At 40.7% G+C, this 24523-nt stretch overlaps 1 protein-coding gene across 1 annotated transcript in view; it reads left to right on the top strand.

The window, feature by feature from the left end:
* The window catches only part of PATL1 (PAT1 homolog 1, processing body mRNA decay factor), a 39412-nt gene that overhangs the window by 1285 nt on the left and 13604 nt on the right, over nucleotides 1-24523 (top strand). Inside the window, exons 2-10 of the mRNA XM_069108063.1 lie at nucleotides 3114-3225; nucleotides 11220-11434; nucleotides 11762-11836; nucleotides 12236-12430; nucleotides 13314-13415; nucleotides 13895-13984; nucleotides 14649-14863; nucleotides 15297-15386; nucleotides 22325-22508. Coding sequence (XP_068964164.1) covers nucleotides 3114-3225; nucleotides 11220-11434; nucleotides 11762-11836; nucleotides 12236-12430; nucleotides 13314-13415; nucleotides 13895-13984; nucleotides 14649-14863; nucleotides 15297-15386; nucleotides 22325-22508 — 1278 coding nt within the window. The remainder of the gene's footprint in view (nucleotides 1-3113; nucleotides 3226-11219; nucleotides 11435-11761; nucleotides 11837-12235; nucleotides 12431-13313; nucleotides 13416-13894; nucleotides 13985-14648; nucleotides 14864-15296; nucleotides 15387-22324; nucleotides 22509-24523) is intronic.

Raw genomic sequence — 24523 nt, 5'->3', positions numbered from 1 at the left:
GAGAGAGAGAGGAGGGAGAGAGACAGGGAAAGAGAGACAGAGAGAGAGAGGAGGGAGAGAGACAGAGAGGGAGGGAGAGAGAGGAGATAGACACAGAGAGAGAGGAGGGAGACAGAGAGAGGAGGGAGAGAGACAGAGAGAGAGGAAGGAGAGAGACAGAGAAAGAGAGAGGAGATAGAGAGAGAGAGAGAAAGAGGAGGGAGGGAGAGAGACAGAGAGAAAGAGAGAGGAGGGAGAGAGACAGAGAGAGAGAGAGAAAGAGAGGAGGGAGAGAGAGACAGAGAGAGGAGGGAGAGAGACAGAGAGAGAGGAGGGAGAGAGATGGAAAGAGAGAGAGGAGGAGGAGGAGAGAGAGAGAGAGTGTGTGTGTGTGTGTGTGTGTCCGTCCGTCCGTCCGTCCGTCCATCTCCACCAGTAAAGAGACAGCCAGACCGCATTGTGGGAAGGGTCTTGGTCTGGAAGTTAGAAGTGGGTTTGAATCTCAGCCTTACTACTGAATTGCTACTTATGTGTCTTTGGGCACAAGAGTGGAATCAAGCACTGCAAAGTGCTTTAATGAACATCTACAACCCCCTTATTTTACAGGGGAAGACACTGAGGCCCAGAGAGGTTAGGTGACTTAGGTACTAAATGGTAGCAGAGCTGGACTTGAATTCAGGCTTCCTGATTCCAAACACAGAATTCTTCTACTGTTACCTTTCATGTATTCAACAAGGTTTTATTACATTTCTGCTAGTGGGAGGCGCATTGACTGGAATGGAGGACCCAATTTAGGGTGACATTGGGCAGGTCTTTCCTCTCCCGGTGTCAGTTTCCTCATCAGTGACATAAGGAGGTTGAAAGAAATAGCCTTTGATGCCCCTTCCAGCCTAAGATCGGACCCTGTGTGCTGGTCTCTGTGCTGTTCTCCAGAGATACAAAAGTAAAAATTAAACGTCATCCCCTGCCCTTCAGCTTAAAAGCAAATACACCCACAAAGTAGTTTATAGTGGTGGGAAGAGGGGAAGGGAAGGATCAGGATATATACGAATGAGGTGAAACTTGAGATGAGCTTTGAAGGAAGCTGGAAATTCTAAGTGAGGAGGGAGTATGTTACATATAACATATACTTGCTAGGCTTCAGTTTCCTTTTATGTCCAGTTCTAAAATTCTGTGATTCCTAACCTGGTAACTTTAAGCAAAGCAACTGACTTCTCTGAATTTCATAAGCTCATGGATCTGGAGCTGCAAGGGACCTCAGACCATCTATTCCAAACTCCCTCATTTTACAGATGAGGAAACTGAGGCCCACTGATTAATTGACTTGCACAAAAACCACACCAACAGTAAAATGAGAGTGTAGAACTTCAGGCCCAGGTCCTCAGACTCCAAGATTATCATTCTTTCCACTGCACCACATTTCCTTCCTCATCTTTAAAATAGGGAAATATAGGGCTTCTTTCCCTTACATTCCTCAGCTACTTGAACACCTCTATGTTCTGTGATTCTAATAATAATTATTAGTAATAGTAATGACACTTCACGTTTATATAATTCTTTAAGGTTCGTAAAGCACTTTACAAATATCTCATTTTATCCTCATCACCACCCTGGCAGGTAGGTGGTATTGTAATTCCATTTTACACATGAGGAAACTGGCAGAGTTTAAATTAGACAGAGATTAAATTATTTGCCCAGGATCACTATGCTAGTAAGGGTGTGAGACAGATTTTGAAGTCACTTTTTGTTTTTTTCTTGATTTTTGGAGGGAGCAAGGCAGGGCAATTGGGGTTAAGTGATTTGCCCAAGGTCACACAGCTAGTTTTGTGTTAAGTGTCTGAGGCCAGATTTGAACTCAGGTCCTTCTGACTCCAGGGCCAGTGTTCTATTCACTGAACCACCTAGGCGCCCCTGAAGTCACTTTTTAACTGACTCCAAGTCCAGGACTCTATGCAGTGTACCAACTAGTTTAGACAGTTGAGTCACAGGGCATAGTGCTAAACCTCTGGTTCATTCACCCCGTTAGAATTAGCAAGAAGTCTACTTGTAGCCTTAACACGAGGCTCCCCAAACTGCACTAACTTCTCATGGACTTTTGATGACTATGGGAATAAGTTGGCTATTGTCATTTTTTTTTTAAGCAGAAAGGAATAATAAACTAAGAACAACAAAGTGGAGGAGGAAAAATTCATATGCCGTGCAATTGAGTTTGTGTAAGGCCATGGAGATGATTTATCAAGATGTGCTTTGTTGGAAAATGGAGTGAATTGTGAACCTGATGACTTGCTATAGAGGCATTTCTTTTTATTTCCCAAGTTAGGGGTGAGAGAATGTTGGGAAATATTTAAAAGAAAGGAGTGATAGATTGAGAAATAGATGACCATGGTTGGAGATAAGTTCATGGGGGAAAATACCTAAAACTCAGGGCCAGAAATGTAATATAATTAACTTTCAGTTCCTTTTACTACTTTAAACAGTGAGATAAGGAAGTGAAGGATTAGTTTCACTTCTGACTTCTAGCAGTTGAGATTTAAGAAGAAATCCCTTTATTGGTTTTTTGATGAATCATGTGAAATGACGTCAGGAAAATATTGTACACAATATAGATACAAGCATGTATAAAAATGTAACTAAAGGCAACAAAGCTGAAGTTAAATGCCATGGACAATGTTGGTACCAGACCATTCAAGCACATCCTTTCTGCTAACAAAAGGTGACACATTATCAGTGGCAGTCAAGCTATTAACTCATTTTAGCTGAGCTGTTTTCGGGGAATGTATTTGGCAGGTATGGACCTTAGTGTAGTGGGTTTGGGGTATTGGAAGGTGTCAGTAGTATCAAAAAATATATCAACAGAACCAAGATTTCTGATACAAGAAATGGAACCCCAGGAAGAAAAGGGGAAATAGTTTAGCTGCTGAGGGAGATCACTGTCCTAAAAGTAAATTCACCTTTGGAAGGAGTGTCACCTGTTAGATAAGGTTGTGTAGACGAGAGAACACAGTCATCATGCAAGTTAATGGACTGTATTCTTTAACAAAGAAAACAGTTCAAAGTGATCTTTTCAGAGCTGAAAATGGCATAGAGGTGTGTGGACTTGTTGAATATCTTAACCCTGTCTCTTGCCTCTCTAGTCCCTAGAAGATTGTCCTCTGGATGAAGATGATGATGCTTTTCAGGCTCTGGGGGAAGAAGATGAAGATATTGATCAATTCAATGATGACACGTTTGGAGCAGGTGCAGTTGGTAAGCGTCACTTCCCATTCTAAGCATTCTGGTACCTTTTTGGTGTCACCAACCTAACATCTCTATTTTGGGTCTCTGCCACTAAAGCTTGATGTTACCATGAAACAGCCTTTATTTTTGTGACTTTCAGAAAGAAGTAGAGACCCTGCAACAAGTAGAAAAATTAATTCCAATTTTAAACTGGATTTTGAAATAATTGGGTAGTCCATGAGCCATGCGTGGAGCTCTTTGGGCTTTCCCCCTTAGAGTTGAGAAGCAGTGTCTACTCATCCTTCAGATAAGAAGGATGACATTAATGACACAGAAAATGTAATGATAGAGACAAAGTTAGGATGCAAAAATATGTGTAGGACTTCAGAGTTGAGGCATTTGTTCACATGAGTAATCCAGACAAAGTGTAGTAGGAAGCAAATATATACACATGAGCAGTGAGGAAAGAGCAGACAATAAATAGTAGTGGACGAGACTGAGGCTGACAGATGGGGGAAAAAGGAAGCCTCAGAAGATGCTTAAAGAATTTTCTGCAGTTTTCAATACAGCTAAGTTTTACTACATATTAGGCTGAGATGAAGACAGGGGGAAAAGTGATAGAGAACATAAGAATGGGAATTGAGTTCTATAGAATTCTACATAGGACTAAGAAACTATCACTAGAAGAAACAGTACTGTTCTGGGTACGAGTCAGAACCATAAGAGAAAGGGCCCAAAGGCCTCCTGGATTGTTCTGTGGATGCCAAGCTAAAAGGATGCCATGCTCCAAGGTGTTGGAGACTGCTGGTACCAGGGTGAAAGAACAGGTTATGTGAGATAGAGTCACGGGCCAGAGAGCTGTCTGTCATTTTGTCTTATCTTTAGGACAATAGCATTCATAGGCAACTAATGTAACAACATAGCACAAAATACTGAGCACTAATATCTAGAACTATTTTATCCATTGAGAGCATGTTCTGTTTTCCCCCTTTCACAGAGTCTTCAATGTTAAAGTAAACTTTGACTGAATTGGTTCATGGATGATGTATTATTATGGCTCAGTCTTAAACCTGCAACCATGGAAAGAATGATCTTTGCTCTCTGCGTAACTTTCAGTATTACTCTGGGAAAAGTTATTTACTTAGAGTATGTTTCCTCTAAAAATGAGAATGATACTACATTGTAAGAATATTTGGGTATATGATATTTAACCCCTTTCCCCTCCCTCAAGCCCCACATACACATTGCTGTTGGAAAACCACAAAGAACAGAATGCATAAAATAAAGAGAGTTAAAATAATTTTTTCTATGAGGTTACTTGCAGGCCTAGAGAGGAAGTATGTGTAAGAAGAATTTTTCATTCAACAAACTTCTGAACAGAAAGGATTTTCTCAGATAGTGGTTTTCCTTTGAGAAAATCTTGTGATAAGAGACTGGAGTTAAAAATCTGTTGGCAGATTTTATGCGGACACACACACACACACACACACACACACACACACTACTTCAGTAATTATAAGCAGCACCATGTAAATATCAGTAATTACAGTTATATCAATGAGCTCCTTTAGCCTGTTTTGTGTAATTGTTATATGTTCAGAGACTCCACTTTTTGATTGAATCAGCCTAGCAATGTTAGTAACTATGGGTTAGTGGTACCAAGTATCAGACTTCTTTAAGAAAATATGTGATTCTGCTCTGTGTAAGATGAGTTTTTGTGTGATCTTGGAGTAGTAAACTTGGACAAGTAAAGTTTTAACAAGGCAAAACTTGTGTACCAAACAAACTCAGAGAAGGAGCTGCTTGCCTATCATCTCTACTTTGTTGAACTTGGGTATTTCTTTATCTTCTAAAGTAATAGTCTGTCTTTCTTGGGATTGTCCCCAATCTAAGTCTCCATTACTTCTTGATCATCTCTCCTGCTCTTACCCTTTAATGCTTCTTGATCTTTCAGCGTTGGCCTCAAGGCCACCTGGATTTACCACTGATGTGGCTGGTGGGATTGTCTAAATCCAAAAGCAGCTAAGAATCTGAGAGTCTGGTCTTAAGGTCAATATTTTTTGATTGAAAGGAAACAGACCTTGATTTAAATGCCAAGAATAAAGCTACCGCCTCCTCCTTGTCTTTCTCCTTTCTCTTCCTTCCTCTTTCTCCTTCCTTCTCCTTTTCCCCATTCTTCTTCCCCCTTTTTCTTCCCCCTTCTTCTCCCCCGTCACACCTCTTGTTTTCTTCTTGACTTGCAATGCCACTTGTGACCTACATGGATTGAGGTCAAACTTTTTCTTATCTGAGTAACTGCATTCTTTAGGTCATATGAAAAGTATAGAGAGTAAAGTGTTGCCACATAGTGAGTGCACTGGAATTCAAAATGCCACACGCTATGCTTCTAAGTGACTTTGTACATTTATTGAAAAGAGAATGAGAATAGTAAGATTATGGTGCACTATGCAAACATGCCCCTTGGATTCAGGATTAAATGTCTAACTTTAAAAATAGAACTTCTGGACCAGAGGAGTTACCAAACCAGTGATTTTGTCCTTTTATTCTGTTCAATTTAGAAAATTTTATTTTGTCTCTCACCCAACTACAACCCATGATTGGGGGAAGAAAAAAAGAAAAGAAAAGAACAAAACCTCATAACAAATACACATTGTCAAGCAAAACCAATTCCTCCATTGCCCATGTCCAGAAACATATTTCAGCCCGTACCCACAGTGCGCCTCTTGTCAGGAGGTGGGTAGCCCCACAGTGCGCCTCTTGTCAGGAGGTGGGTAGCCCCACATTGCGCCTCTTGTCAGGAGGTGGGTAGCCCCACATTGCGCCTCTTGGCAGGAGGTGGGTAGCCCCACATTGCGCCTCTTGGCAGGAGGTGGGTAGCCTGCCTCATCATCAGCCCTCTAGAGTCATGAACTAATGGTTTTTAAAAGGTTACTCTTCCTGCTTTTTTTTTTGTTTGGTGCCCAGAGAGAAGTAGGATCTTAGCAGGGGAAATGGCAAGTAGAAACATAAGCAGTGCTATCCCTTGTACTGAAGGAAGCATGGCCTGAAATAACTCATTATTTACCCAACCCTCTGTGTTACAAATGTTGTCTTTTCTGTAGATATTACAGCCAAAACATAGTTTGTTAGTGCCATGAAAACCTTTGGAATTTGTAGGTGACTTTTTCAAATTTGTTTCTATAAAAAGGAAGATGATATGAAAATTGTCATTGGACTATTTATTCTTATAAACAGGGAGTTGTTGAGCAAGCAAGAGAATCTGGTATTGGGGTGGCTAGGTGGCACAGTGAATAGAGCACCGGGCCTGGAGTCAGGAGTACCTGAGTTCAAATCCAGCCTCAGACACTTAACACAAAAAACTAGCCGTGTGACCTTGGGCAAGTCACTTAACCCCATTTGCCCTGCCCTCCCCCCTCCAAAAAGCAAGAAAAAAAAGATAATCTGGTATGTCTGGAAAGCACTTACAAATCTGTATGCTTCTGTAAACACATTTGTTATGTCTTTTCTAGATCTGCTTTCTTTGGTACCAGAATGAACTACTTGAGGGTCAGGGAAAATCCTTTGTTTCCTAAATAGTGTTTCCAAAGTTACAATGCTTCCCAGTACCTGGTGGATAATAGGAATGTTGTCAAATGTAGTTTTCCCATAGTTGCAAGATATGGGGAATTATTTATCCTGTTCGAGGATGCTTTGGTTTACCACAAGGGTGATGAGTATAACCAATTATTTTGTTTATTTGTAATATTAATTTTATATTGGGCCTAGTGCTTTAAGAAAAGGCAAAAAAGAAAAAAAAAGACAAGATAGAGTCTTGCTATATCACAGAAATTCAGAGCTGGAAGGAACCTCACAGACCATGTAGTTCAGACTATGCCTGAGCAAGAATTCTATAACTTCTCAACAAGTGGTGATCCATCCTGTGCTTGATGGCATTCAGGGAGGGGAAGCACAGGCCTTAAAGGCAAGTCCAAATTTTCTTCTTCAAAGCTTCCAGCCATTACTACTTGTTTTTCCCTCTGGGGCAAAATAGAATGAAGACAATCCCTTTTTCACCTGATAACTCTCTAAATAGTTGACTCCCCTAAGCCTTGTCTTGCCCTGGATAAACAAACCTGTCTTCTGCAGTCTTTGGCATGATCTTAAGACCCTTTACCCTCTGGTGAGACACTTTACAACTCCTTATTGTTCTTCCTAAAATGTAACGAGCAGAATTGAACATCACACCCCAGGTTCGGCCTGGCCAGCTCCTTAGGGCAACAGAAACCTTACCTTTACCATCCTGGCCACTGTTCTTCCCTGAGTGTACTGTCCTGCTGACTCATGTCAAGCTTGTGGTCTAAAAGGCCCAGATCTTTTTTCAGTCATGACTCTCTACTCTTATACTTATAAATTTTGTTGTTGGTGGTGGGGTTTGGTTACCTTCAAATATAAAGAGTTTACATTTATTTATACATGGTTGAGTGAAAAGAATCCTGGATTATGAATTAGAACCTGGGTTCTAGTTTTGTCTCTGCTTTTTTTTCCCATTGAGTTTCTTAACATTTTTTGCTCTTAAGATTCTTCATCTGTAAAATGGAGTGCCAGCTCTTAAATGTCATTCTGTATGGTGCTACATAAGATCAAGTACGTAGAGAGAGGTAGACATTTGTCCTTGATCTCTTACCAAATATTGCCTAAGACATACAGCATTGATACATAGCCTGTCCAGAAAACCTACAAGCAATTTATCCACAAGTTTAACACAAAATATGTAATGTGTACAACCAAAGAGGAACATTACTATATGTTATGAATGGATAAAGAATTGTATATTTAAATGGAATGGAATTAGGAAGAAAATGCTACTTCTTTTAATTCCTTATCAAAAGTTTCAGAGAGGAAGTAGAGATTTTGGGAGCTCTTTGGTGAATGAGATTGAACTTGGTAAACTGGTCTGAGAAGCATGTTTCTCATAGATATAGGAATGGATTGGTTATAGAAAAGAATCTTTGGAAGAAGGAAAGAAATATGGTTTAGAAAAGCTCAAATGGGTGATGAATGGGGCTCTGGTCATCACAAGTGTGAGACCCTAAGACACCAGTACGGCATGGTGGTAACAACAAGAAAAGATGTCTGGCAAAACTGTCCCAGACCGAGAGTAGCAGGGATGCTAGAAAGGAAAAAAGCACCCCCAAGGAAGAGATAAGCAGAAGCTGGATGCAGATTGTGTCTGTAGAAATGAAAAGGAAGAGGCCGAGTTGGGAGATGATGGAAGGACATGAAGTGCTCCAGACAGGAGCAGTGCTAGTGCAGCGCTGCTGTAACATGTCTGGGGAGGCTCATGTTTGAGTCACTTTGAGCAAGACCCATTAGTGGTGTGAACACAAGGAAGTCTCAGTATCAGTTTTTTAAGGTGCCTTAAAATCAGTGCCATAAATGCCAGTGATGCAGTAGACAGGATATTACACTGGTAGAAGGGAAGCTTTATCTGAGCTCTGATCTGTTCTTGAAATGGGCAGTGGCTTTTTTCTCTCTTTTTAAAACAAAAATACCATCTCCGTTCTACCTACTTCACAGAGGTAAACTTTGGGTTAACAGATACCTACTCAATATCTATTTATTGAATATCTTCAGTAAATTCCTAGGTGGGGGAAAGGGAGGAGGGAGATGGAAAAAAAAAAAGGAGACAGGGTCTCTGTCTTCATGGAGTTAGTAGAATAGAAAATACATGTACAAATAACTCATTTTTAGGGTCAAATGTGTTTAATGAGAAATATAAAGTGCTAGAAGAGATGGAGACATTTTTCTGGCTGGGAGGATCAGAGAAATAGCTAAGAAATGGATGGGCATTCCAGGCAGAGTAAAGCCCACAAGGAAAGAACTTCAGAGCAGGCTTCTATATTAGGAAGTAGCAATTTGATTAGAGGGCAGAGAATATAATTGGTAGTAGTGGCTAATAAGAATGGAAAGATGCATTGTGACCCCCCCCCCCCCCAAATCATGGTGAGCTTCACATGAGAGATTGAGCTTTATTTAGTTGCCAAAGGGGATCTTCAAAGGTATTTGAGATGTGAAGATTGATGTTCAGAGCTTTTTTTTTTCTCTAAAGCAATTGGGGTTAAGTAACTTGCTCAAGGTTACACGGCCAGTTATTTCTGGGTGTGGTACTAAGTATCTGAACCCGGATTCAATCCCCCCAGGTCATCCTGACGCTGAGGCTGGTGCTCTCACTCACTGAGCCACCTGGCCGCCCCGATGATCAGAGCTTTGGCTTAAAAAAGATTAACAGTAGTAATTAACTGGTAATGAACTCCCAATTTGCACAAGTTATTATCTCCTCTAGCCCTAAGTCTACGAAAGTTCCAGGAATTCTGAACACTTGAGACTTTGGACTTAGTATACCAGCAAAGCAGAACCCACAAAATAACCACATCTTGCTCCCAGAAGAGAAGTATTTAATGGATATAATCAGAATATGTACTGTATATTTGTTCAGGAATGATCATGTTAATCTAGTATGCATTAAAGTACCAATCTATAAGCATATATTAGGCACTTACTGTGTACCAGGTACTGTTCTGGGAACTCAGGATACAAATATAAAGAATTATTTCAGGGAATTTTGCATTCTAACACGATCCATAGACTGTTGGGAATCCTTAGCTCAACAACTTCAAATATATCCATAATAAGTTCTTTATAATAAAACTTATAGTTCTTAACCCTAATCTTAAACACAGAAAACACACAGTTATTCTGATAAAGGGAGCACTGAGTGTTTATTTTGCTTTTGTCTTTGTATTCCAAGTACTTAACACAGTATCTGGCACATTGTAGGCATTTACTGCATGTTGCTTAAGAGAATGACACTAGTTACCTCTCCTAGACCTTCTGGACTCTGTCCATATGAAGCAGAGGTGGGGGGGGGAAGCTTGAAGAGAGAGGAAAAAGAAGACAGCAGGCTTCTGCTACATAGCTCAACCTCAGATTAGAACAGCCCTGGTTCAGCATGCAAGGCTAGGAAGGAGACCAAAGTTCTACTGGCTACTGGGTGGAGGGGGGAGCAAAGTGAAAGCAAAGTTTCCAGGCTCCTGCTCGGAACAACCATGCAAAGCAAGAGATGACGGGGGAAGATTACGGGCCCCAAATCTAGAGAAGCTTTGTCTGCTTTTAGTCATAATACATCGCACGTTATGTGTTCTTTTTTAGAACCACCTCCTTAGAGGTGATGCAGAGCTCATGCAAGTTGAAAGCTATGCCATCAGAAATCAGTTTAGAAAGGAGTCCGATCCCCACTAAATTAGCTCAGTCATTTCCTTTATCGAGGTACATTTTACTGATTCAGGAGGGTCCTGCTGCATTTCTCATAGGAAGCCACCCCCTCAACTGTGACCAATTTACTAGAAGCTAGGTGGGAGATGGCCAGGGTTTTCTACTAACCTCCTCCCCTTTAAACAGCCAGAAGGTATTAACTATTAAATATAACATTACCAGCTTGTGGAACTAGGGCTACCTCAGAACAAATATAGAAAGTATTGAAGCTTTTAACAAGGATAATGACATTGAAAATAGGAAAGGGACTGGTTGTGAGAGACTTAATTAGGGGTATAGAGAGCAAGAGTGACAGAAGACTCCTTAAGGATTTTCACCTTGAGATATTTTAGGGTGATTGGAATGATAATGATAAATTGGGGGGCAGAGGAGCAGGTTTTAGGAGAAAATTCATTTCACTTTAAACATGTTGATTTTGAGGTATCAGTGCAGTAGTCTGGTGGAGACATCCAGAAGCTAGTTGGAACTTCAGTTATGTACCTTGACTAGAGAGAGAGGTCAGGACTGGAGATGTGTCTTTGGGACTCTTCCCCTTCAAGGTGATGGTAGAAACTAGAAGTAGAGATCATTCTGAAGGAAGAAGAGAGAATATAAAAAAAATTAAAAGCAGAGGTTCAAGAATAAGAATTTCCAAATCTGTAAACCCTAGTCACTTGGTGATTTCTAACATGAGTGCTTTTATTAGCAATTTCATCTTTGTGGTTTTCTTGTAGATGATGATTGGCAGGAAGCACACGAGCGCCTGGCCGAATTGGAAGAGAAGCCAGTGGTGGCAGTTGAACAGACTGGCAATGGGAGCACTGATGAGATGGACTTGCTGGGAGACCATGAAGAAAACCTGGCTGAAAGACTCAGTAAAATGGTGATTGATAATGAACTGGAGGACCCAGCTATCATGAGGGCACTGCAGACCAGGCCAGTTGTGCAGGTGAGTGGATCCCCAGGCTCTGAGGACTTCCAAAATGGACCCTTTCTGGGGTTTCCACCCAGGGATGTAGTTGAGTGACGTCTTAAGCCTGGTAGCTTTTCCCTCTGCTGCAGCTCACGAGAAGCTTGTTTCCAAAAGTGAATAAAAAAATTAAAAAACTTGTAGTAGCGGTAGGCCTCCATACAAGGCTCAGTGGTGAAATGTGCTTTCTCAGATTGCTGGACTCTCTGTCTTCATTCGGGTGAATAGAATAAAGCCACCAGAGAATTCCAGCTGTTCCAGAGTTCCAGCCCTTATTCATCTCTTTTCCCTTTTTTGCACCACCAGCCTGGAGGTCTCAGTTCTAGCATTTGGGACGGCTCTGCAGTTCTGAGACGCATCCGAGGACCACTTCTTGCTCAGGTAGTGTGTGAATTACATTAAGAATGCAGAGTGCACAAATAGTTTGCCGTTGTGCAATGTATCATTATTTAAGCAGAATGTAAGTTCCTTGAGGAACTTGTATCCCCAGTGACTTGCACAATCCTTGACACGTTGAGTCCTAAAGACTCTGTTCACCAAACATTTATTAAGGCATGTTGAAATGTGAGGTACAGTAGTAGCTGAAAAAGTCTAATCTAGTATAACATTTGTCTCTCCAATTTGGGATATTCTTTTTTTGCCACTTAAATTTACTCTGACCATTCACCACTAAAACTATGCCACTGTTTCAGGTCATATTATCTTAGAATGTTTTAGTTATCTCTGGAAATTGCTAACGCTTGTATGTCCAGTTTTCTAATGACTCTGTTTTTCAATCAGGAAATGCCTACAGTGTCTGTGTTAGAATATGCCTTGCCTCAGAGACCCCCCCAGGGCCTGGAAGAAGAGCGGGACCTTTCTGAGCGGGCCTTACCGAGGCGTTCAACTTCTCCCGTCATTGGGAGCCCTCCTGTCAGAGCGGTTCCAATAGGCACCCCACCTAAGCAGATGGCTGTACCCAGCTTTAACCAGCAGGTATGTCTCATTCACAAGCACTCAGCCCAGGATATTGGGAATCTGGGCAAAATCATTTAGTGGATTTGTTCTGGGAGGTGGGGGAAGATTTTGGTAGGCACTCTATTAGAAAGGAAAATAGCCAATTTAGAGTAAAGAACAGAAAGATGCCCCTATCATTCATTGCTGCTGCTGCTGTCTAATAATTGAAAACAGGTTACCACTTGATGGTATTTTAAAAAATATTTTGGTGATTATCCAAAACACTGCCAGATAATCAAAGGCTGGGGGGAATGGGAACACACAGTGCTGTCCACATCCCTTTGTACCCTTAAGATGTCCCTGCTTTCCCTAGAGCCTGTGCAGTCCTGTTCCATAGACTTTCCTCCACCTGAAACCAGCAGCTGAAAAGGAAGGCCCATTTGGAAGGTATGGGGGGAGGGAGGTACTGGTATGGCCCAGCCAGGATCACTTCTGTCTGAAACAGTAGAAAGTCACAGTGTGTCATGAAGCTGCTGAGCATGGAGGCCATATCAGAATATCACAGAGTCTCCAGAATGGGGCTTAGTTAATCCTCCAGCTTTCTTATCCATTCCCTATCCCTAACTGTTTACCAAAATGTGCCATCCTGGGAGTAAGAATTTGCTAGTACCTCCCTCAGCATGGAAGGGGTGGGGATACTGGAGAATTAGCTAAATCTCCCTCAGCTAAAATGGGCACATTGTTGTTTGTGAGAGAGAGAAAAGAACAGGAAGTCCATGCTTGAACCTATTTAGAAGCAGCGCCATCAATTTCTATTTACTTCTACTCAAAAATCTGAGGGGAGGGACACTGAGAGTAGGTGAAAGAAACTGACTTGTATTGAAGGCCAATTTTATGTTTGTTTGTTGTTTTGTTCTGACAGATTCTTTGTCCGAAGCCTGTTCATGTTCGTGCCCCGATGCAACAGCGATATCCAGCTCCCTATGGCGAGAGGATGTCTCCAAACCAGCTGTGCGGTGTTGCGGTATTGCACTTTCCTACTTCATTTGGATGTGCATGTGTTTATATCCTGTACCACCTTCTGCTGCCTGTATCCTGAACCTGGACGTGTATTTTCTACAACCTCTCTACTTCAGTTTCTTAAACTGAATCTCAAAAAGTCCTAAGGCCTAGTATGATTCATGCTGTTTAATTATTTCTCTCACCTCAACTTTCTCTTCTTTATAAATCCAGACTGTCAATTTGATCAACTTATCTTTGGCTTTTTAAACCTTCTTTTACCATTTAATTCTCCATGTCAAATAATCAGTCTCTCTATAACTTGAAGTGTCATTCTTTCTCCATTTTGTTCCTCCTAGAAAATAGCTTGATATCCTAAGTTGTTAAATTTATATGATTTTTACATGTTTCCCAAGTATGTTTTGTGTTCCTGAGTGTATATATATTTTGTTGATTGACTTTCTTGGTTTAAAATAAGCTTCAGTTTCCCCATTTTTTTTCCAGAACTCTTCCCTTCTGGGCCACCCGTTCCCTCCCAGTGTCGCGCCTGTTCTCAGCCCTATTCAGAGGGCACAGCTTCTGGGAGGAGCTCAGGTAAAGCTGTGGCTGTCTCTCTCTGGCCAGATTGGGCCTTTCACTTCCTTACCTAAGATGTAGCATTGGGGTTTTGTTACTACTCTGTCACTCCCTAGCATATTCAACACTTTGCTTTTCCCAGTAAAGCTATTTTTTTTTTTCAAAAAATTTTATTTTAAATTCAAACGCCAGAACACAAATAGATAATAGCAAAAAGAAACAAAAGCGTATTACAAACTTAAATACAAAGTTAGAAAGAAATAAAAGCCTGTCATGTGCATAGCAGAAAAGAGAGGATTCAAAATATGTAACAATACATTTTCATTTCAAGAAAGCCTGTATGATAAATAATGCTCATGTTGAGACGTCCATCTTTTCTTTGCTTCCTTCTGAATTGTCTTTTGTTCTCTGATGTGTACTTTTTTTACTTTGTTCTTTTTTCCCTGTCCGCCAAGCCCCCCCCCAAGGCCACAGTAAGGTTTAGATATGTTTCTCTATAGCTATAAATATGTACATTTCCCAGTAAAGCTATTTTTAAAAGATTATTTATTTAGTATTTTGTTTTTTCCCACCAGTAAAGCTATTGATGGAGAAATACTCTGGTGGATAAAAGTATGCTGATCCCTTGGCATAAGGTCTTTTGTAGCTGAATTGAAGGTCTTATCCCTTTTTGTACCTGCAGCCTGGACGGATGTCTCCCAGCCAGTTTGCTCGGCTCTCTGGATTTGTAAGCAGTCCTCTTGCTACTATGAATCCCAAGTTGCTTCAGGGACGGGTTGGGCAAATGATTCCCCCAGCTCCTGGCTTCCGTGCCTTCTTTGGCGCACCTCCACCAGCTACACCACCCCCAGCACAGCAGCATCCCTCCTGCCCAGGACCTCACCTACAAAACCTAAGGTAACTACAATAAGATGTTTCCTTTTGATTAAGTATCATTCATTGGATGCTCACTGGATTTCTTCTCTGTTGACAAAGCGTAGCAGTATAGCATGTGCTAGAAACAGGTCCCTGCTTCTAAAATGAGAAATTCAGCAAAATGGGTATATATCCTTGCTAACCCTTCACTGATTATCAGGACTGCCTTTAGGAGATGAGCACTTTCAGGGTCTCGCTTTTCAATTGTTTTGATAGCAGGTCACAACCAGGTCTCCTAAAGTTAATGAAGACTTTTGTAATTTAGTGCCCTAAAATGATGTTCACTTATAAACGTGAATTCGTTAACCACCACCTATCAGCTAAGTGAAGAGCAGGCATTGGAAATGACTCTCCTAACACAAGAGGACTTCTTCTCACTTGGATGACTCTTGGATGTTACTGTTGTTTTCCATAGACCTCAGTCCCAGATGTTCAGACCAGACACAACTCACCTTCACCCACAGCACCGTCGACTCTTACATCAGAGACAGCAGCAGAACAGAAAGTGAGTGCCAAGTTCTCCTGAGTTTGGGTGGTGGTAACAGAAGAGATTATTTCTACTGTACAGATTGTTTTGACATCTAAGAATACCCTCATGGATTAGCTGATCAGATAATGACAATATCAACAATGATAAAAATAACCATAGCACTGATACAGCAGTTTATCACAGCCCATTACATGTGTAAATTCATTTGACCCTCACAACAACTTTGTGAGGGAGGTGCTGTTGTTATCCCCATTTTACAGATGGGGAAACTGTCGTAAAGTGAGGTTAAGTGGCTTACTTAGTCAGGGTCACACAACTAGTAAGTATCTGAGGCAAGGTTACAGCTCAGGCTTCCCTTTTGTATGTGTAAAAAGAAAAGAGGGGAAAAAAAGCCATGGGGGAAAAAGGAAAGAGAAATTCTAGCATTTCACCTGGGCAATTTTACAGTGCCCAGATATTTGATTGTGCATATTTAACTACTAGACAGTGTAGTATAGTAGGCAGAGTGGGGGTCTTAGATTCTGAAGACCTGGATTCAAATGCTGGTTGCAATCCATTTTCACTGTGTGACCGTGGGCAAGTCACATAACCCCCAGAGACTCAGTTTTCTCACCTCTGCAAGAATCTAATATTACTTACACTACCAGCCTTACAAAGCTTTTATGAGAAGATTGCTCTGAAAATCTTAAAACATAAATGTGGAAGTTACTGTCCTCTGTCTTCTTACTTTATAAGAGTGGTGAGCAATGAATGAATGAATTTATGAAATTTGTTGAGTTACTTAGAAGAAATATTCTATGTAAATTTTAAAAAATTTTAAAATTAGTTTTTAAAATTATTGATAAATATAAACCTCTTCTCTAATTTTCTTAAGTATTAGTATTAAACTAAAATATTCTGCATTTCCCTGAGTCTTTTTTTTAAGCAATCGGGGTTAAGTAACTTGCTCAAGGTTACACGGCCAGGTATTTCTGGGTGTCTGAGCCTGGATTCAGTCCCCAGGTCATCCAGACACTGGAGCCGGTGCTCTTACTTGCTGTGTTACCTGGCCTCCCCTTCCCTGAGTCTTTAAAAACAAGTGTATGATGCTTGTCCTTTTGATCCTCTGACATTTACACTGTTTCTGGTCTCTTTCCTGGGACTTTGCTCACCTGGCCTTTCTGCTTGCCTGCTCAGTCTTTTCCACCTTGCTTTGACTTTTCACAAAATCTGTGGCTTTACTTCTTGCTAGCATTTCCACGTGCACAGCAGAACACAAAGAAAATTGTATGGGGAACAATGAATCTCCACTTTCAAAACTACCCTGCTTCATGCCTTCTCCTGTGTACTTGTGAAAAATGTTTCAGCAGTTCGACTCTCTTTCTCTCTCTTTGTTCTCTTCTTTCTCTTTTTATAAACTCCCTGAAAATTAAAAAAGTAAGAGACAGAAGAAAACTAAGGAAGCCCAACCAAGCAACATGAATCCTCACTGAAGCCATATGCAGAGTCCATCACTTGTGTGAAGTCCCGTCACAGGCCCTTCCCAAAACACGCTTGCTTCTTGCTTTGATTGGAGTTCTTTTTTTTTTTTAAAGCAATTGGGGTTAAGTAACTTGCTCAGGGTTACACGGCCAGGTGTTTCTGGGTGGGTGGTGAATGTCTGAGCCCGGATTCGATCCCAGGTCATCCCAACGCTGGGGCCGGCGCTCTTACTGCACCACGATGTTTTTCTTTATAGTGTTACCTTCTTCTCCCTCTGCTCTGCATCAGCCCACACTGCTCAGGATATTCTGAGATCTCTCTTCATTTCTTATGCCACAGTACATTCACATGCCATGATCAGTTCATCCATTTCCAATTGAAGGCACCCATTTATATCCTTTGCTTTTCTCTTTTCCCCCTTTTAATAGCCCTTTAAGGATCAGGAAGTTTTGTTTGTGGCTCTTCCATTCCTTGTATCTTCCTCCCTCTCCCCCTGTACTTACTTCTCTGTTGAGTTTAATAAATTTCCACAACAAACTATGTGTTTAACGCTCTTGTGTCCTGTGTCAGATAAGAGTGAGATTTGTCTGATGCTACTCTGCCACATCCCCTTTCTCTGTGTTTGTATGCTCTTCTCACAAACTTTGAGAAATAGCAAGTTCTGTCCCTTTCTTCTTCCTTTCTCCAGTAATATGCTCTTCTCTTTTCCTCTCTTAAAACCTTCAGAAGAGAAACAGTGCCATCCCTCACCCCCAGGTCTTCTGTTTTTCTCTATTTAATTTCCTCGATACCCTCTGAAGACATTAAGGTTCCTATGGGACACTTGTTTATTCTCCCCATTAGGATGTTAGTTCTGCAACAACATACAGTCCCTTCCAGTTGCTCAAATCAATTTCCCTTCTCTAAACCCTTGTGTTTGTATTTCAAAGTTCCTAATCAGTTTTGGTCTTTTTCATGAGAAATTCTGGAAAATCTTCTATGTCATTAAAGGTCACTTTTACCCCATTGGCTAATATTCAGCTTTGCAGGATAACCTATTTTTGTAAGATTATCTGTTTTGCCTTATGGATTAAGTAGAAGCTACCAGGTCTTCTGTGATCTTGACTGTGAGCCCTGGGTGCTTGAGCTGTTTCTTTCTGAATCCTTACAGCATTTTTATTTTTATGTGGAGGCTCTGGATTTTGACTGAGATATTTCTAGAACATTTTCTCTGTGTTTTTTTTTCTTCCCCAAGAGATGATCATTGGATTCTATTTTTACTTTGTCCTTCAGTTCTAAATAGATTTGGGGCATGATTTCTTGAAGTGTATAGTATCCGAGCTATCTCTTAGTCTATTGATCTCAGTCTCTCTATCTCTGTCATCTCAGGACTTCCACAACAGCTTATTCTTCTCATCCAAACAACATCCATATTCCAAGCACTAAGAATTACTATGCTCGTATATTTATTTGAACATATTGCTAATGTGGTTCCATATAATGTTTTAAGTTGAATAACTTTCACAGCCAAGCTCCTAGGAAGAAGCTTCCATTGTTTCCATTTTATTATCTCATTATTTCTCAACACATTTCTCCTGCATGCGTTTTCACAATGCTGGTGTCTCCTGGTTCTCCCGCCTCTGGCTATTTCTTAGTCTCCTTTGCAGGATCATCACCCTTATCTCACCCCCATGTTGGTCATTTTTGTGATTTCATAATTTGTGATTGTAATTGAAGACCACAATGACATCTTGATGTCAAGGTTAGTGTACAGCATGTGTGACTGTGGTTCATCAAGCCTTGAGCTGAGAATGCTCTATCACGACCCTCCATGTTTTACTGCTGTACCCCAGTGTTCTCTTCTGGGACCTTTGAATCGCCCTTCTGTATTACCAGCTGACTGTTGATATCTCTACCTGTATGTCATGTAGGCATCTCAGACAGAACATGTACAAAACAGAACTCATTATTCTTTCCAAAAAAAACTTGCCTGTTTTCATAGTTTTCTTATTTCTATTGAGAGTACTACCTCTCTTTAGTTACCTAGGTTTAAAACCTTACAGATTCTGGAACCCTGATAACCAGTTCTTTGCTGTCCCTCAAATCCAAGCAGTTGGGAAGTTTTATTTATTCTATTTTCACAATATATTTCACCTCATTTCCCTTTTCTCCATTCATATAATCATCTCCATACTTCAGACCCTCATCACCTCTCACTTGTACTATTATAGTTGCCTACCAGTTGGTATCACCACTTCAGCTCCTCTCCGCTTTCCCCTCTAAACGTCCATTCTCCACATGGCCACCAGACTGATAGTCCTAAAACACAGATCCGCCCTTGTTACTCCCTGCTCGACACCTGAGTGATCCCTTTTGTCTTCAGTGTCTTATACTGATTCTGCTGTTCAGAGCCTCATAATCTGACTTGAACTTACTTTTCCAGACTCCTCTCACATTACTTATCTCCATACAGTCTACTTCCCACTTAGACTGACCTTCTTGCTTTTCTTTGTACATGGCATTCAGCCTTTCATCTCTGCCTTTGCATTGGCTGTCCCTAGTTTCAGAATGCTTTCTCTCCTTACCTCTGCTTTGTAATAGAATCCCTATTTTCCTTCAAAGCTCAGCTTGAGTACCATCTTCTATAAGTACCCTGTCCTCATCCTCCCACAAGCTAGCATTCTGTCCTCAAAAATTTTTTATGTGTGCTTATACACATTTACCCACCAATAATTTTCTCCCTCTCAATACTTGCTTCTTTAAGGACAGGGATTTTTTTTGTCTTTATGTCCCAGTATCTGGCACATAGTAGGTGCTTAGTAGATATTTATCAAATGAACTTATGCCTTTCCAAGATGTTTTCTTTATAATGTTACTGTTTTATAAATTGTTCTCTTGGTTTTGCTCACTTCACTCTGTATCGGTTCGTACTACTCAGAATTTTCTGAAATCATCTCTCATCCTTTCTTATGCCACAGTGTACTCCATCATGGACAAGGCTCTCTACTCTCTTATTGTATTTCTCACACATTCACTATTATGAGTCAGATGAGCCTATATTAATGCCCATATAACTTTCCTACTTCCATCCTTGGCCTTTTGTGCATTCTGTTCATGCCTTTGTCAGATCATATTTCTGTGTTTCAAAGTAACTTCTGCTACAGTTATTTGGCTATATTTGCCTTATTATTTCCAGGAATGCCTTGACATGAGTATAGCTATAGTTCATTATATAGTATATATTTTATGTGTATGTATTACTTTGTACTATACTCTTAAATAGTAAACATTTCATATGCATTCTTGACTGACTGTAAAGGTTTAGGTGTTAAGACCAAATATAATCTTATGGCCAAGTGACAGATGTTATGACCTGGCTCACATAGTGAGTGACAGATGGGCTGCCAAGGCTTCATTTTCTAGACATTTTTTTCCTTATCGCCTATACTCATTCGTCTCCTTTTTATATAGAATATAATGCAGTTACATTCTTTAACTGGAATTTCACTTCTCTATAGGGGTTCATGCTTACTGCCAGAGAGGAGAATATTTCATGTGTGTATTTGTATATGTGTATGCATATATACTCATATACATATGTCTGTGTATATGTGTGTATGTATAATTTTATTATTTATTTTAAACTTTTAAAATTTTGAGTTCTAAATTCTTCCCTTCCTCTGTCCTCCCTCCCCCACTGAGAAGGCAATTAGTATATCAGTTACGTGAAATCCTACAAAACATTTCCATATTAGCCATATTTCTCCAAAGAAAGTGAGATAGTTATACTTCAGTTTGTATTCAGAGTTCATCAGTTCTCTCTCTGGAGGTGTCTAGCTTTTTTTCATAAATCCTTCAGAATTATCTTGCATTATTGTATTGATTAGAACAACCAAGTTTTTCACAGTTGATCATTACAGCATTGCTGTTACTGTGCACAATGATCTCCTGGTTCTTCTCACTTTAGTTTGCATTAGCTCATAGAAGTCTTGGCATATTTTTCTGAAACCGTCCCCCCTTATCTCTTATAGCACAGTAGTATTCCATCACAGTCATTATAACACAACTGGTTCGCCATTCCCCAATTGATGAGCATCCCCTCAACTTCCAGTTCTCTGCCACCACAGAAAGAACTGCTATAAATATTTTCGTACATATAGTTCCTTTTCCTTTGATCTTTTTGGGATTACAGACGACTTAGTAGTGGTATGCATAATTTTGTAGCCCTTTGGGTCTGGTTCCCAGTTGTTTTCCAGAATGGTTGGATCAGTTTTCTACTTTACCAACAAGAAATCTCTTTTGTTTTGAGATTAAATTGGTAGCTCCTTAAGCATTAAACTGTCATTCTATATGTTTCTTGTGCCCTTGTGCAGTTATGACAGGGCTTTAAAAAGAATGTTGACAAGACTTTATCCACAGATTGCCAAGATCCTTTATACAAAAAGAAGCAAGTACCAAATTTTTGTCAGGCCAGTTATGAACCTGGATTAAGGTTTAGGTCAGACTTTTCAAAGCAGATCTCACTTTGTGAATCTCTTCCCACCAGATTCTGGATTGTCTTTTGTTGACCACTTTAATTTAGATATTATATTCTTAAACCTGCAGTGGCTAACTCTTTTTCTTTTTTATTTTTTTGGGGGGGAGGTGTTAACAATCTTGCTTTAATCAACCAAACATATCATTTACCTAGTTCAAGGGAAAAAGTCAACACCCCAAATTTCAGAGTATACAGACAGAAGTTACAAGAAAACAGAAACATTTCAAGCAGACAGGCCTCCGGCTGTCTGACCATTACATACATCCATACCTAGTCACAGTTACCAGAGAGGGAAGCATCAACATCTGAGTTTTCAAAGCCCGGGGGCTGTCAGTGGCGGCCAAGAGGCACTTCCCAAAGTGAGCCCCGCTAATTTTTTTTTCACTTGCACATGAAGCAAGGCCATTAACCAGCCTTCGTTTTTTTTTCTTATGACTATGCAAAATGAAACTGAATTAGATGATGTCCAAAGATGCTTCAAGTTCCAAAATTCTCCAAATGTTTCGTGTTCTTTCCTTAAAGGGAATGTAGGACATTTTCTACTCCCAGTTACTTCTTTATATGTGGCAGTCATCTCCCCTGAATCATGACTTAGGTACATATTCCCATCTAAAAAAAGTTTTAATTGGTATGGTTTACTCTTGTGCTGTTATTTACTCCCTTGCCCCTGTTTTAACTTCACTTTTTTCCCTTCTCAGTTTCTACCTTGTAGTTAACAATTTCAGCTCCATATTGTCCTCTAATCTCAAGTCCATTCCCTCTTGTCCTGTCAGTGTTCATAACCATGCCAGATTCCAGCCCTGGAATACTCATTCCTTCTGCCTTCTCCACTCCTGTTCACATGATGCCTAATGGAGTTGGAGGACATCACTCAGCTGAGATGACTATTCATTAAAGGCCTCTTAACAGCATCAAAACAAAGCAGCAAGCAGTCCCAAGTCTTGGAGTGAATTAAGCCTGTTTTTCTCTTCCTTAGTCAACATCGAAGTATCAATGGTGCAGCTGGGGAGCGAGGTGGTCACCGGAGCAGCCATCAGGAGCAGTTATGGAAGGACCCATATGCAAACCTTATGTTACAGCGGGAGAAGGACTGGGTCTCCAAGATCCAGATGATGCAGTTACAAAGCACTGATCCCTACCTGGACGACTTTTATTACCAGGTGCATGCTATTTGCCAATTCTTTGCTTGTCTCTTTGGATCCCTAACTGGTTACTTTAACCAATTAAATACTTGAATGACTTTGTGATTTCACAGCACGGGACTCTTTTCAGCGATGAAGGTATTGAAACCTGTACTTCCTTTCTCATCATGTGAAATTCGTGCTCCTTTACCTCTGTAGTGGACCTTCCCAGTACTCTAGAGACTTTCTAGATATTTAACTTACCGCAGGTACCATAGCAGCATTTAGGCTGTCTGTCCATCATTCTCTCTACACTGCTACACATTTCTTGGACAATATCTTTCTTTTGTGCCCCCTTCCAAAACTAAATATCTGTGACATTTTCTTTTGAAATCCCTGACCCTGGACTTGGTAAATTCTATTCTTCAAGCTGAATGCTGATGTATACCAGTCCCTGTGATGCAGTGAAATGGTTTTTTTTGTGCACATTTCATTTATTTTCATAGTCCCTTCCAGTTTAATATGTCCAAATTACCTTTGCTCATCATTCTGGTTCTGCTAGAGAAGGCTGGCAACCTAACCTTTGATGACTCATCTTATTTGGAGATTGGGACTTTTGTTCTAGAGTAAGTGCTTCAGTCACCCACTTCATACTTTCTAATCCCTGTCCACCTCAACCCTCCCTCTTCAGTGTCCCATCATCCTTTATGCTTCCTATCCCTCTTTTATGCTTTCTAGACTTCTTTCCTTTCTTGTTTAATGGACTTTTCTTCATTTTCACACTTTTCTTCTTGTGCTCCTCCCATTTTCTGTTCTTTTCACAGACTTGGTTATCCCTAGATGACACTGACCTTCCTTTATTCCACTCTAGTACATTGGTTCTAGAAGGAAGGTTGGAATACTTCATGTTCCCCATGGCCACTTTTAGATTCTTGCTTTGCCACATTAGTCATCAGTCTTTCCTCCTTTCTGTTCACTCTCATCCCCTGTGCCATTTAGGATCCTTTTTCAGGATGCTCAGTGCCTACTTCACAGTCTTTCTTTATGAACCGATATGGAGAGTGCCCTTTTATTAGGAGGCTTCAGCATATCTCGATGTTTACTCAAATACCTGAAGCTCCAAATTCCTCATGCTTTAAGTGCCTTTAACCTTCATTCCACTGAAGCTACATGTGGGATCTCCTTCATACCCTTTACCATCACTCACAATATTCCACTTCTACCACCAAAACCTCCAAAGAAAACTTTAGGAGATCATACCGGCCTATCATTACGTATTTCCCTGTGCCCTTCCCCTCCTAAACCTATTCATCATCCTCATGAGAACTTCCAAATCTGTCCATTCCTTAGTGTCCCAGTCCATTGCCCCTGTTCTAACTTCAGTTTTTTCCCCCTTCTCAGTTTCTACCTTGTTATTAACCATTTCAGCTCCATATTGTCCTCTAATCTCAAGGCCATTCCCTCTTGTCCCATCAGTGTTCATAACCATGCCAGACTCCAGCCCTGGAATACTCCTGCCATTTGCCTTCTCCACTCCTGCTCACATGATGCCTAATGGAGTTGGAGGACATCACTCAACCCAGCTGACTGGATCCAATACAAATTTATGCTGCCTAATCTCAAAGGGTCCTCACCACCCAAGTTAATCCTTTTACTCCATCCCTAATTGATTCTCTCTTCCACTCACCACAGAAACTATTCAGAGCTTCTCTCAAGCCCTCTACACCACCACCACCCCCTACCTTCTCAGCTGAAGACTTTATCTTACACTTTGCTGAGAAAAGGAAAACCATTTGCCATGGGCTTCCTCTTCCTTTCTCTAGAGGTCAAACTCCTTTGTAACATCCCTTCTTTTCTCCTCCTTTACTCCACTCTCTGAAGAGATGGTCCTCCTCACCAAGGCCAACCCCAGGTACCCTTGATCCTCTCCCCTCCTGCATTCTCTAGATGACCTCGATAAGATCGTCTTCTCTAATCTTTAGTCTTTCACTTCTGGTTCCTCCCATACTGCCAACAAATATGCCTAAATTTTCCTTATATTTAGAAATACCCTC

This window comes from Petaurus breviceps, unplaced genomic scaffold (assembly GCF_028583685.1).
Source record: "Petaurus breviceps papuanus isolate PSGF00001 unplaced genomic scaffold, PetGlider_PUasm1.0 90330, whole genome shotgun sequence".
Taxonomy (NCBI): Eukaryota; Metazoa; Chordata; class Mammalia; order Diprotodontia; family Petauridae; genus Petaurus; species Petaurus breviceps.
Note: the sequence above shows the minus strand (reverse complement) of the source record. Positions and strands in the feature narration are given on the sequence as shown.